Source organism: Schistocerca serialis, chromosome 5 (genome assembly GCF_023864345.2).
Source record: "Schistocerca serialis cubense isolate TAMUIC-IGC-003099 chromosome 5, iqSchSeri2.2, whole genome shotgun sequence".
NCBI classification, from domain to species: Eukaryota; Metazoa; Arthropoda; class Insecta; order Orthoptera; family Acrididae; genus Schistocerca; species Schistocerca serialis.
Genome location: NC_064642.1, coordinates 513,344,833 through 513,359,914, shown reverse-complemented (window position 1 = coordinate 513,359,914; position 15,082 = coordinate 513,344,833). Strand labels below are relative to the sequence as shown.

The window sequence follows — 15,082 nt, the reverse complement described above, 5'->3', positions numbered from 1 at the left end:
CAGATAAGTAAACCACTTTGAATACTAACATAATACATCCTAAGATGACAACTACAGCAGAACATCCAGTGACACTTAAGTTTGATACTTCTACATTGCTTCCTCTTGCTCTACCTGCTCAGAAAAATACAAATCATCTCTCACAGCTTCAAGTAGTCATTCCATACCTCTCTTCTGCCAAGCATCTCAGTTGGAATGTGCCATCTCTACTCTGTCTCTCTTAACTGTATGCTCACATTGTTTTCCATTAAGCAATTCAATTTCTCACTGACAATAATTTTGACTTCCATCTCCGTGTGTTGAGTAGCATTCTATACTTCAGAAGAATCACCTCTGTCACACATTTGATAAATTTTTGTATTATGATAGTCCAAATTTGATGTATATGCTTGAAATATTTTCAAAGTACGCAATATTGCTCATAGTAATATATATTATTATGGGCATGGCACTCGAACAAACATGAGATATTCTGAACGATAGACAGCGATGTTATAAAGTTGGAAAAATTACTTAGCTTTTAGATGGAGATGGAGTGTTTCATTGAAAGGTCCCCCCCCCTCCCCCCTCCCTGCGCGCGCCCAAACACAGACACAGACACAGACACACACACACACACACACACACACACACACACACACACACAGACATAGACACAGAGAGAGAGAGAGAGAGAGTGGGGGGGGGGGGGGGGGGGGTCAATGAATGGCTTTGTCTGAAAGCTAAATGATTTCCATATTTCCAACATTCCTATCCACCACTCAGCACTTTATTTGGTTTGGTGAAGTTGCAATTTAATATTGTGTGTGTATTGCAATATCATTATTACATACTTAAATGGTCTGTGACAACAGTTTGGCAACTCGCATAAAGCAGAAATGTTGTACAGGTACCTATGATTAGCAAATATTTTATGTTATTTGAATATGGATGTGTACTTCGATGGATAACAATTATTTTAGGCTTAAATCAGTGTTGCAGGCAGTATCCATTTATATAATATACATAATTATCCGATACAAACATTATCTTCTCTTTTTTTCTTGTAGGAGTTCTTGCTGCATACAGAGATTGTATAAAACAGATCCAGTTGTCTGGTCCAACAAATTTTGCTCCAGTTATAAATCACGTTGCCAGGTTTGCAAATGCCTACAGAGATGGCTCCAACTATTTTATTCTCCTGATTCTTACTGATGGTGTCATTAGTGACATGCCACAGACCACTCAGGTAATGTTGAAAGTGTTTTATAAATTAATGATTTTACTTTAGTGTGGAGCCACAGTCATATAACACATTTTGAAAGATACAGCCGCCATTTGACTGTACAATAGGTTTTATTTCACAATCTAGATTTCGGCCTTAGGCCATTATCAAGTGTTACAACTGCAACAGATTGAAGCTCTAACAGATTAAAGCACAATAAAAGTAAAAGTATCAGACAGAGTACCAGAAAAATTGCAGGGCAAACAGTTTCCACAACCATACCAACTGAGTCATGCTAATTGCTCACAAATTAGCACATTACACAAATGTTCTCACATTTATTTCACCAAGATGGGTTTGTATAATCGAAGATACATGTTTTGACGATGACTTGGGTTCTTCTCAAGTCTAGTGATTTATAACACGTAAGTAAGAGAACAAATCGTGCAGCTCATACATTGATTTAGCTGTTCGTTCTACTATTTTTCTGATACTTTGACTGATACTAGTGCTTTTATTGTGCTTCAGTCTGCTGCAGTTGTAACACTTGATAATGACCTAAGGTCAGATTCTATATTGTGAAATAAAACCTGCAGTTCAGTCAAATGGCAGTTATATCTTTCAGAATGTTTTGCAAATGTATTTTTTTTTCTACATTTTGATTTTTTGAAATTTCTGTCTGTATGATGTGTTGTTAGTAGTAAATAGGTCATAAAAATATTGTAGGCATAAAAATATTAAGCATAACCTAGGATAGAAAAGGGGAGGGGGGGTGACAGAACCAGAAAATTTTATTAATCAGAGTAGGAATTTTTAGGAGATTATCTTCATTGTGTGTTCATTACTGTTTACTGCTTTTTGCAGCTACTTAGTGTAACTTACATATTGTTTGCAGGCCATTGTGGATGCATCCTGTCTTCCATTGTCTATAATAATAGTTGGCATTGGAAATGATGACTTTAGTGCCATGGAGACCCTGGATGCTGATACTATAGCACTGTCTGCTGGTGGCCGACGAGCTGTTCGTGACATAGTACAGTTTGTTCCATTCAACAAGTTTATGCATATGGGTGATCCCCAAACTGCTAGGCTCAGGTTAGCAAGAGAAGTGCTTGCAGAAATCCCGCAGCAGTTTATTGGTTATATGAAGGCTAACAATATCGTTCCAAAACCACCTCAAGAAAATGTAGTTATGCTGCCACCTGATCCAACTCTTACAGCAATATCATAAACATTTGCATTTCATGTGTGTGTATGTGTATTTGTATTTACAAAACTGGAATGATAAAATTATTACACATTTATTCCAATGTGCTTTTGTTTGTTTCAGTGTTATAAAAGCATGTTAAAATATTTGTACTAAAAATTGCAAATTGCAAACTGCACGCTTCAGTCCCACAAACTTTTTACCCAATGTATTGGGGTTGGTTTCAGCCGACTAAATAGATCAAAATAATGTGTTCAGTAAAGATGTGTATGATATGTTTGCCAGTTAGTGAAGTTCAGAAATTAGATTACATTGGTGGTTTTGTATATCTCAAAAATATATTTATTGGATATTTTTTATAAGTAACAAAATTTCATTTAGTGTGAAGTAATACATGAATTGTTTATGATTCATTTAAAACCTAAAGAAACAAATGCTTTTTAAAAAATGATAAGTACAGGATAGAGTAACATTAATATGGAAAAGGTAGATTGCTCTCACCATACAGTGAGACATCGACTCTGACAGGCACAATTCAAATGACTGCTTTTGGACAAAAACTTTGGAGACAGTGGCCTTGCATGTGTGGGTTGTGCTTTTGTGAATATGTGTATGTTTTCTATATCAGAAGAAGGACTTTGTCCAGCAGATCAAATATTTTAGTTGCCTTATTCATTGTGTCTGTCTTTGAGTCAATGCTGCCTGTATGTGGTGAGTAGCATTCTAGACGTTCAAAAAATGCTTTTTCATCTGTATGTGTAAGACCTGTTCAGTAGGACTCGTATGGTCACAGACCTGTGATCACGAAGCCGGTCAGTCAATGACACTGCCACATTTTTTACTCGTTTTCTTTCTTTTTGAAAATTTTAATTCCCTAGTGTATCATTTTTTACTGAAATTCTTCTTATACTGAAAATAGTTAGGTACTTAAAGTAATCAAGGAATGTGCATTAAAGGAAGTTTGGCTCATTATTGCAGTTGAAATATTGTGGTAACTAAAGGAAAGACAGTACTTGTTTCAATGAGGGATGTGATTTCTTGAATCAGGTTATACAAATTGAACACATTGTCATTCAGTAGAAATCTGCCACTAACAAAGATTTTAAGTAATCTCACAAAACACTCTTTTTTGAATGTTTTAAGCGACAGGAAAAGTCAGTAACAAATTCTTACTTACTGCATTCCATAGTATAGTTCGCAAACAAATTTTCTGTCATTTTCGGATATGACCACTAAATGTACAAAAAGTTTTGACAAAAGATTGCATTTATATTTTCATAAAAAACTATTCCCTTATTACACATTTGAAAAATTCCATATATCAGTTAAGAGAATACTGCCACAATCTTTTCATCGGCATCAGTTAGAATTATAGCAATCTTGGGGAAAGAAAATCTCTGACAGTTGCAGTGGGCTTTGCAAGGCTACTATGGGTGCCTGTCTCAACCATTCATGTAACACGACTTTGTATACATCTCTATGGCAGTGCAGCTGTTTGATCTTTACGGCTAAAAACCAACTGTCAGGTATCTGTTTCTGCGGTCTCTATTATAAATGCTATTTGACTCGGCTTCCTGTCCGTACTTGAAAAGAGTAACTGGTAAGGTGTTTCTCATATCTGCATCCCACAAACTCGGTGTTAGAGAACTCTCCTCACTAAAACAACAAAACACATTTAATTCTTCTTCCTTTTACTGGGAGTTGAGCGTATTAAACTCTATCTTGGCCAGCAAACACAGTTTATTACAGTAACAAATATGATTATTATTGGGTGCTAGGCTGAAAAGGTATGAGTAAAAGAAACCTTGAATGATATGTTTTCAAGTTTGCAAACAAATTGACAAATTCAGTTTTTGCACAATATATGGACGACTTACCTAGTCATCAAGGCATATGCAGAAATAGAATCATCAGCCCATCTGGATACATAAAAATGCATAATCCACCATGTGTGCCAAAGAACCTCAGAAATCACGTGTAAAATGATGCAACTGCTTTCATTCATATATAAATGATATAGTAGCAAGGATTTGCACATTGAAATTAATTTGTGCTTGTTAAGATAGCCAATTGTGGTGGTTAAGTAATTCCGTGGTCAAGGTGGTTTGTGGCAAATATGCGATCATGCCACTTATCATTTTAATGAGCCGTCACCTCAAAATCTTCAATAGCAAATAGCCATGTAATGTCTTCATAAGACTGCAAGAGAGTGGAGATAACTCTGGTTCAATACAGATTTGAAAGCTGCCAATAAATTAAAAAAGAAAGGTGGTAAGGATAAAAAGTAAGACAGATATAATTAACAATAAATACTGTACTCTAGTGGCTGACAACGTAGCAGCACACATTTTGAAGTACTACTAATGTCACATATTTACTAACATGAGGAAATTTCCGTACTAGATTAGTGTGCAACTAAAAAAGAGTCAAATGGTGGGGTGAGCTCAGGAGTGAGAGACTCCACCATATGCTGGACCAGCCAGTAGCATCATTCGTTCATGTGTCTGCAGTACGCACAAAGATAATTTGGAATTGGTTTTTCAAGTCATTGTAAATATCGGAAGCCCACTTAGGGGTCGTGGTTTCCTTATGGCTGACATAATGTGCACACATAAGTACTCTGTTAACAAGTGGTACTGATAGTTTTTGGAATACACAAATTTTTAAAGGCTAAGTCAGAAACGTGAATAGTGGCCTCATGGTTCATACTCTTAGTGTTGCCAGTTGTTTGGGACATAGCTGAGAACACATTGGTGCCACCACAAATTATTCTGTCTCTCTTTGCAGAGAATGCATCACAAATATGCCTTCTAACTTGCACACTTCTCTAGCTGATGGCTTAAGTACACTCTTTTCAATATTTCATTCATAATTATAAATGTACTGTGTGGATTGATGTGCTTTCTTTGAGACTCAGTGTAGTCCTTGTGATCTCCTTCTGTGCTACAGCTTAGTATTAACGAAAAAAAGTCAGCTTCTGACTTCTTTCCTAAAATTTTAAGGGGATTTTTTTTAAATTTATCTATTTAAAATGGGGGAAAATGCTGTAAAAAAATTTTTTCCCTGTAAAATGACTTATTTAGCCAGTTCATAAGGTGCTTGCTACTTTAGGTGCCATATTTTGTAGACATATGCTAAATGTTAGTGCCAAACTGCCAGTGAATTGAATATCTTTGTATGTATGTACAGCCTATTTCTTCAGTTCAAATGTACTAAGATTGGGAAGAATATCAAAATAATCTAATACTATGTTTCATGGTATTCCCATTTGTTACTAAACCAAGCATTCTCTGATAATTTTGAGAGACCCTTACATGTATACTTGATGTTCCTGTGCAGCACAAAGATGAAAAATGCAATGGCTATCAAACTATTGAGAATTACTTAATATGTTTGTTTATTGTAATGGTATGAACATGTTTTAAAAAGCTTATCAGAATCTGAATTTACTACATCTTCTTATTGTACATGTCAGACATTTAAAATTCACTTGTGTTGTTCAAACTATCATGGCTCTCATCTGTAAATAGTTTGTACTGCTAGTTGTATGAATATTATATTTTTACAACTAATTTATGTGAAAAGATGTTGATATATTCTTCGTTCTGATCAATTTGTAGAATAGAATTTTAATATACTATAGGTGTGAATTCTCGTGTTACACCATTCCATGAAACGTCTTGTAGTATTAAGAATGTACTATGCCAGTAACTATATCGCACATTGTGAAAACAAGGTATCTTGTATTTTAAATGTTGTTTATTGTCACAGAGAGAGTTATGTAAGTCCACAATCTAAATTTACCACTACTGGACTGTGTAAAGCTGCAGGTTAGGTGCACTTTCTAATTTACACCTGAAATATAGCTTGTTACTCATTGCTCATTCTCAGATCATTTCCCTATCTTTGATATGGACACAGTGTTCTTAGTATGCTATTCATTTCAGTCTCATGCACACTGTCTTAACCCAAATCCATATATACCTCCCCACTTTCTCCTCCCACCATACACACCTCTCACCACCACACAAGAAAGAAAAAAACTCTTGATTACTTTAGCTCTGCCTTTATGAGAGAATGAAAGTGTACACTTGAGGTCAGTTATCTTGTTTTACAAATTGAGCTGTCTGAATATGTGTCATGGATGCTTCCAATCTCTAAATTGCTAATCATTACGTAGGATTTCCCAGTCTCTAAATTGCTAGCTATCACATAGGATTTTCATCCTTGAGAAGACGGCCTAGTGGAGAATGGTTTGGTCCCAGATTTGGGGCTGTTTCCAAAAGGGAAACTCTCTTTGCAGCAGTGTGTAAGCCTGTGTGTAACATTAAATTTAGATACCAAACTGGATTCATAAAGTTTTGTTCTGGCAGACCCTCTCCCCAGTATGTCCAAACTATAGAGGCTCTTCTGTTAACCATGCAGACTCGGAACCATTGCATTCTAAATAAGTATTCATTAATATGAGTATTGGTGTTTTGCACATGATTGTGTCCAGTCTAACATTTAACTTGTTAAGAGCCATGAAAGGGTGAGAGAGGCTGTGATACCTAGCATAATGTCAACAAATTAGTGCTTGAGAGACCTTAAGTGGCTTTGTAAGACAGAGATTTTGAGTGATATTCAGTAAGGCCAGATATGAGAATTGACGCACCCCTTCCATATGAAAACTTGTGAAAAAATTCACCAGTCTGCAGTATCTTTCAAATAATGATGGAGAGAATGCACATTCCATGTATCATTTGTAACGTAGCTGATCCCTATATATGTCTTGAAATTCTACCTCAATTTGTGCCAAAATCTGGGAAATTTTGACTGAAGTGGTCTTGAAAGATGAAATATGTTATTCAAATACGCTGTTGGAAAGAGAGACTGGAATGGAGCTTGCCTACCTTATTTCTTTGACAGGTGTGTTTTAATACACTTTTTTTCTGTGAGAATTATTACGTACATGAAAGCACATTCTTCATTCACAACCAGAAACATTTTATTGTAATGTAGACATAAATAGTTTGGTTGTCTGTTTCATAGTACAAAATATATCCCCTGACTATGTGCATGTAATGACTAGTGTATCGTTTATAACAAATTTATACTCTTGTATTTCTTCCATGGATGAAGATATCAGGTAATAGGCATTGCAGACTTATTTGTATTTCATGTAGTGAGTTGATTCCTCATCACACAAATGTCAGTGACTGAAATCAGTACAAGCTTTTCCTCGAATTTTCCACTGAAAGTCACATACGGTTCACTTTTATTGTTACAAATCGTGTCAGCAAAAATTATTTTAATTCTTTGTGTAAATGTATTTTTCGTATTACTCTATATGTACATCTGCTTATGTATTACCATTCAAGGTACATTTTCTTGCCAGCTGAAAGTTTTTCTAGTTTTGCACTGACTATGCAGATAATAGTGACTGATATGAAACATTGTAGGTAGCATATATTAAAACTGTTTATGGTTTTTTGCACAATCAGAATAATAGTCAAAAAGGGCTGATCAAGGTATGTTTTTGTTACAGTGTATCAAAAAATTTTAATGTCTCTTAAATTTCCTCTGTGCGCATGAAAAATATTGAAATGATAACCCTGCTTGAATAATTCATTGTTTAACACCACTATATACTGATCATAGTCTACTGAAGTTTATGAGCAATATTAGTTTGGTTAGTATCCCATGAAATTCAGCAAAAATGATTTTGTCCAGCATTTAACTACTCTGTTCAAAACGTACCAATGCAAAATATGAAATGGCATTGGACTATTTTGATTTACTTCTTGTAACTTCCCTGGGTAGAAAATCTGTGCCACTTTTCCCAACCTTTGACTATACACTCATATCTCTCTCCCATTTTTTTCATTAATACTGCAAGAATAGGTTGTGAGTTCTGTTTCCTCTTCTCCACTCTATTAGTAATTATGTTATCACCACTGTTACTTGATCAGTATTGGTATGATGATGTATATATTTTATGTGCTTGCTTTTAGTATTAAAAAATGAGAAGTGAAATTTTAACATTCACAGAATTAATACAGGGCTTCCAGTGATTATGTCCTTCGCCCCTCTGTATTTCATATATGGATTAGACCCATTTGTCGCAAGCTAACTGTATTAGGAGACTTGCATAATTCACAGCTTCATTGTATTATGGTCGTACAATATAATTTCTAAATTAGACTTGGATGGACAGCTATTGCAGAGTATTTGTTAAAGAATGTTAAATATTTATCTGGAATTTCTAAGTGCCGAAGTTCATTATACAGCACTGTACAATATTACAAAAACAATGAAATGACATTAATTAGTATTATTCTGTCTTGCTTTTAATATTCATGTTTCTTTAAGACACTATATGTAATGACTGTTGATCTTTCAGGTTTGATATTTTTATTATTGTTCTGTCGGTATTATTAATGGCATAACTGTTGTGTTTCTTTTATGTACATATTAGAGAAATTATGTTGACCTAAACTGCTGCGGAGTTTAAATTCTTATTTTGAAAAGCACATTTCTTGCAAATCAGAGAATTAGCTTTTTGGAGAGTTCTCCTGTTACCTGTCTGTTTACTTTGCTAAAAGTTTATCATGTTAAATATTTTGCACAAAATAAAACTATACTTTTGTATTAAATTCAACAAAATGTGTTGTTTTATTAGTTTTAGCTCCCTAAATGATGAATAAATGAAGTCTGTCATAATTTAAGAATTAGAGTATACGTAGAGGGTACAAATCGCAGCACGGAACCAGAGGTGTGGCTTTAAAAATAGTGATTGTTCCATTTAGTCGCTAGGTGGTTTTTGACTCTTTTTAAATGCATGAATTTTTAGTAACATACTTCACATGCCACTCTTAATGATACTTTTGTAAAGTTAAAAAAATGTAGTTGACCTAACGTTTACAATTCTGCTCTACTTATGGTAAGAATTAGGCCAGTTATAAATAGTCTGGAAACATAAACTTGGAAGGGGAAGGAGAGGGGGATGACAAAGAAATAGATTTGATATTTTGAAAAATTTTGATGTATAAGATTTTAGAACAGTCCACCAGCATGTATGACCCACAGTTTCTGAACCTCATACAAGTTGCCTCTCACAGTTTTAGTTTTTGATGTACATAGAAATACTATGTACCAGTGCTCACTGTGCTTCTATAATAGATTCCTTACTTTAGTGCAGAGCGTAAACTAATATTTATGACAGAATATATTAAAATGAGAAGAAAATAATACTCCAGTAGTAACTAGATATTTCTTGTAAAAAGTACGTGTTTACCATTAAAATAATCCAGAAAACAGAGAAAAAGCTATTTATGGATGTCTTTCAAAATGGGATCTGCCTGGGCATTCCCACATGAGGTTCCAACAATAGATCACTATGATGTATGCTTCCCAGCAGTCATCAATATTTTCTTGAAAACAATTTACATGTGTTAGGTAATGCAACTAAATTAAGAATGATGTTAAGGGAAAGTAACAAGTAGAATAAAAATTCCTGTCCAATAGTTGGAGTCACGGACACTTACGGAAACAGCAAGGCCTTCTTATCTCAAAATGCAGGATGCAATTACAAAGGTATTAGGCTGTCAACAGTGGCATATTTGCATGGATCTAATTACTAGCATGTGTGCAGAGCATGGTAAGCCTCCACTATCTATTCACCGTCTCCTTCTCATGGTATGCCCAGCTTACAGGGAAAGGTCTGTTTGAAAATCCATTGTCCAGCCACCACTGGAACGTCTGTTCCGTAACCAAGGGCAATGAGGCCATTTGGTATCTGTGTGAGGGAGAGGGCATTACGATCCAAAGCAAGGGTTGCAGAAGGGAGGTGCCTGTGGCTACTAAAGAGGTCCAGGTTACTTCTTGAATTGAAAGGAGACAGGAAAAGGTGTACCCGAGCTTACATTTTGAAAACAAAGATTTACAATATTTTAAATTGCTACACGGGTATATTAATGTTTACAACGATAAGTGAAAGCAAGGGAACTTCTTGGCTGCTTTTTTGTGCTCTCAGAATTTGTCCTCAGGTTAAGGTTCCTAGTTTTTCATTTACTATGTGAAATCCATATTACTAAACTGCTGTCCTGGAACTTGGTATCCGTTGCATGCTATCTAGCACCTTCCAAGGGCAAAAAAATTTGATTTCGATTTTTTGCATAACTAGTGACCAAATTTAAAATGCTGTCATTATATGCTTAATAAGAAGTATAATCATATTTTAAAAGTTTAATGCAATAAGACAAGTACTACAGCTAGAAACTTTGTTTGTCTGGATGCATCATAACTGATGACATGCAGATGCTTGGACTATATTCACCCAGTATTTGAGAATGAGAACACTTAGCAACTGCCAACAAACTTTACACATAATTTCAAACTTTTATGAAACTTTTTCTTGCTGACACCCACCAGAAAATGATTAAAGGAGAAAAAGATTATTGCTTACTGCTTTTTTGCTGTTTGTTCAGTCAGGCTTCAAAACGAGGCATGAAATTTTAATTTATTATATCCTTACTACTATTTGCAGCATAGTTGGCGGACAGTACCTATGTCATCAATGAATCTACCTGCAAAGTTATGTAATTCTATGACACACATCGTACGATGTCATAAACATTATTATTTTTATTACTCTCGTGTCAGAAAAATACAGGTACAAGTACATACATTTTACACAGTTATGATTAAATTACTTTTGATCAAAACTTGGTCATTTCCAGTGCATTTTCTTTTGCTTGTTGAAGATCATATTCTGTACAGGAGACTGGGGACAATCTACACCGTAGCATGTGCCGAACAGTCTTTTCTTCTCCACAGTCATACCGAATATAATTTGGATCAATGTATCCCCATCTTGCCAAGTTAACTTTTGATCTTCCAACACCGGATCTCAGTCTATTCAGGGACTTCCAAGTTGTCCATTCCCTGTCATGGGCTGGAGGTAAAGCTTCAACAAGTCTATTCCAACCAGGGGGACGGTAGGTTGTAGCCCTCGGTAGTTGTAACTTAGCTTTTCAGCAGTTGTTCTAAGCTCCTTCGATGTCCTGAGGAAGCTCTTCCTTCACTTCAGTTGTTGCGATTGCGGTTCATGCCCATACAGAGGATGGGTAATTTCCTGTTCCACTGCCGTTCTTTCCTTGTTCCCAACTCTCTCTCTTCGAATAGGCGGTAGTGCTATTAAAACCATTAGACTGGAGTGTATTTCAAGCAACCTGTTATCATTCTGCAGGTTTCGTTGAGAGCTACATCCACCTGTTTTGCGTGAGTTGAATTATACAAAATGGAACAGGCATATTCTGCTGCAGAATAGCGTAGTGGCACTGCAGATGTTCGGATTGTTTCAGGTTAACTACCCCACTGTGATCCGGCCAGTTTCCATAGGAGATTTTTCCTGGTGGAAACTTTAGACTTAAATTTCATGCAGTGCTTTTTGAAAGTGAGAGATCTGTCAAGTGTCACGCCTAGGTATTTTGGAGTCCTGTAGTATTCTAGTTCAACCCCCAACCATAACATTTTCAACTTGCAAGTGGCTTCCTTGTTTCTATAATGAAAAGCACACACTTGGGTCTTTGAAGGTTTTGGTTTAAGCTGGTTTGTGCTGTAGTATCTGGATAGATCTTAAAGGTCATTTGTGAGGTTTTCTCCACTGATTCAGAATCTGTGCTGTGGGTGGTTAGAGCGAGGTTGTCAGCATATAAGAAACTCATGGTGTTTGGGGCTATAGGTTGGTCGTATATATAGGTTGGTCGTATATATAGGTTGGTCGTATATATAGGTTGGTCGTATATATAGGTTGGTCGTATATATAGGTTGGTCGTATATATAGGTTGGTCGTATATATAGGTTGGTGTATATATTAATCATACTTGGAGCCAAAACACTTCCTTGTGGGAGGCCATTCTTCTGTAGTCTACATCGACTACGCTGTCCTTGAAAGTTGCCGAAGAACCTGCGATTCTGCAGAAGGAAGGCGATGAGTCTGGTTAGACCTAAATATTTGGTCAGATTGTAGAACTCGACCAGTAGTAGCGGGTGATTGACTGTATCGCACGCCGCTGATAAGTCGATAAATGTCACTCCTGTCACCTTCTGAGCTTCGAAGCCATGTTCTATAAACTGAGAGAGATTTAGCAATTGTCCAGTACAGCTTTTACCTGTACGAAATCCAGATTGCTGAGGTATAAGTGAGGGGTCAGTTGCAGGTGATAGGCGATTTAAAATCAGTCTTTTCAGCATTTTGTAAAGATGACAAAGTGGTTCAACTGGTGTAAAATTGTTTGAATCATTTCCTTCTTTGCCAGGTTTCAGCAAAACAATCACTCGACTCTTCCGCCATATCTTTGGAATTTGGTTTCTGCTTACACAGTTATCGTGTAGTTGGAGAATCCATTTGTTTCTATTTAAGCCGAAGTGTTTAATTTGCTCAGTTCATATATCATCAAGCCAGCTGATTTGCCATTTTTACTTTGTTTGATGGCCTTCTGAAGTTCTTCCATGCTGAATATGATGTAACATAAACATTGAGATGCATGAAGAACTAGCTTTTGCTTAAAGCAGAGAGTTAATTACCCAGGTTATATTCATCCAGTGTTTCATAATGAGAGCAGTTAGTGACTTCCAACAAACTATAATCATAATTTAAAACATTCCATAAACTTTTTCTTGCTTACCTGTGTAAAGTCAAATTTGTAACACGTGAACTCATTTGCAAACTAATCAGACGTTTGAACTTTTTGCATACACTGGAGTTTGATTCTTCAAAGAATTGGGGGGTTTATTGGTTATTTGCTTTCCTGAGAATGCTGGAGTAGATGAGACTATCGTGGCATGAAATTCCTCGTCTGCTCAGAGTCCCAAAGTGCCCTTCTTTTTATTGATCAGTAGTACCCAGCAGATAGGACGTTGCAAATAGTTCCATTAGCTTTCCTCCTCTTGCAAAGGCAGGTAAAATAAATTATTTTCTGCGGTTCTGTGGTACATTGAGATTTAGAGAAATGAATTCATGATGCGGCTGCCAAGGAGATTAACTTACTTCCAGCTCCTGCTCGTTGTTTGATCCCCCTAAAGACTGTTACTACATACATGACACAGAAGAGCTTGTGTTAGTGGGAGGTTCAGTGGCTGGATGTGAGGAGTAATAAGCTGTGGCCAGTGAAACTTTTCTGTGCAACAATGGCTGATCTCCTTCCAATCACATTGAGCTGAAGAAGTAGCACTTGCTGGGCTCAGAGTGCTACACTGCCCATTGACACATTGCTTTCTCTTACACTCCAAAGAGCCACCAGTGTGTCAAAGATATTGCACACACAACTATTGATATGACATTTTAATTGAGTTTGTATTCTGTGACAACCTGAGGGCATTTGTGTCTCCCATTAGAAGTTCGCTCTGTTTCAAGGGATAAATGAGATGCATGTGGCTCTTGTTTTAAGGTTTTGTGTGGTGCAAGGACTACTACTCAAAATATTGTGTGTAAGATTTTAATGTGTCACAAAGTGGCTTGGTCATACATTATTTGTAAGTAGTTACCAAGCCACAATAATCTGGATGCTTTTCACTGTATCTGTTCTGGTATTTTACCCTTCATTTTATCTAGTTTTTCTGATGTGTTTTATCTGCATTTTATGCTTGGTTTTTTATGAATCTCAAAGTGGCGGTGATGTATTTTAAAATCTTACTTGTTGCCACAGCTTGGTTTTAAAATTTCTTGTTATTAATATTTTTTCACTATCCTCACACTATTATTTCGTGCAAGGGCACTAATGACCTCAACATTTAGTGCCTTAAAATCGTCATCATCATTGCCGTCGTCATGGACACTGAAGCAGGCCAGTAAGAAGAAACTTATTTCTTTTGATATTTTGCTGTTTTTAGTGGAACAAACTGATGCTACAATCTTGATAATTGACATACTTGTGTAGAAGATATCACTAAACTAGCTAAGTACAAAATCAGTGCATTTTGCACATTTATTTATGCACATAAGGTGACTCAAGTTTTTCCTTTGCGTACATGTGAGAGCATGTGTGGCAAGTAAATAAACATTTGCTCGTTGTTCTTCATTGTGTTTGTTAAAACTTGGGCATATATAATGATGTAGTGTGTACTTCTGAAAGTTAACAAGTGCTGGAAAAAAATGCTTACTATAAGTCAGTTGTAAACAACATCTTTGCCTTCTGCAAATTTTGGCAGTAGTATATCAAGACAATAATTCCCAGAAATTTCAATGCATATCTCCTTGTGAAAAGTATATTTTTGAGAATCTTAAAAGTGTTGTGCACAATGTATTTCATAGTAAATCAACATTTGTGAGATACAGACATGGAGTATTCCAATTTTAGCAGCACTATTTGATTAATGAATATGTTTCCCCGTGGTCACAGTTTAGATATTTATGTAATTAACACAATATTTGTACCTTCACACCCCCTGTGGTGAGTTTGATCCAAGAACCTTGTCAAATATTTAAAATTATGATGTAAATGCAGCTCAAAATTAAATGATATGGTTTAATATTGTGTTATGTGCATATGATGATTGTCATAGCATGTCCCATTTAGTTTCCCTATCAAGAGCAGTGTATATTTTTTGCAGTTGTCAACAATTTACACTATTTTCAAATTTTTTACTCAAATTTGTTGATGAGCACAACAAAGAAAAAATGTAGGTCT

General features: G+C 35.9%; 1 protein-coding gene across 1 annotated transcript in view; it reads left to right on the top strand.

Moving 5' to 3' along the window:
• LOC126480982 (copine-8-like) overlaps window positions 1–9,023 on the top strand; it is a 175,370-nt gene extending 166,347 nt beyond the window's left edge. The window contains exons 7-8 of the mRNA XM_050104418.1: window positions 1,050–1,228; window positions 2,100–9,023. Of these exons, the coding sequence (XP_049960375.1) occupies window positions 1,050–1,228; window positions 2,100–2,435 (515 nt within the window). The 3' untranslated portion in view covers window positions 2,436–9,023. The remainder of the gene's footprint in view (window positions 1–1,049; window positions 1,229–2,099) is intronic.
• Window positions 9,024–15,082: the final 6,059 nt, after the last annotated feature.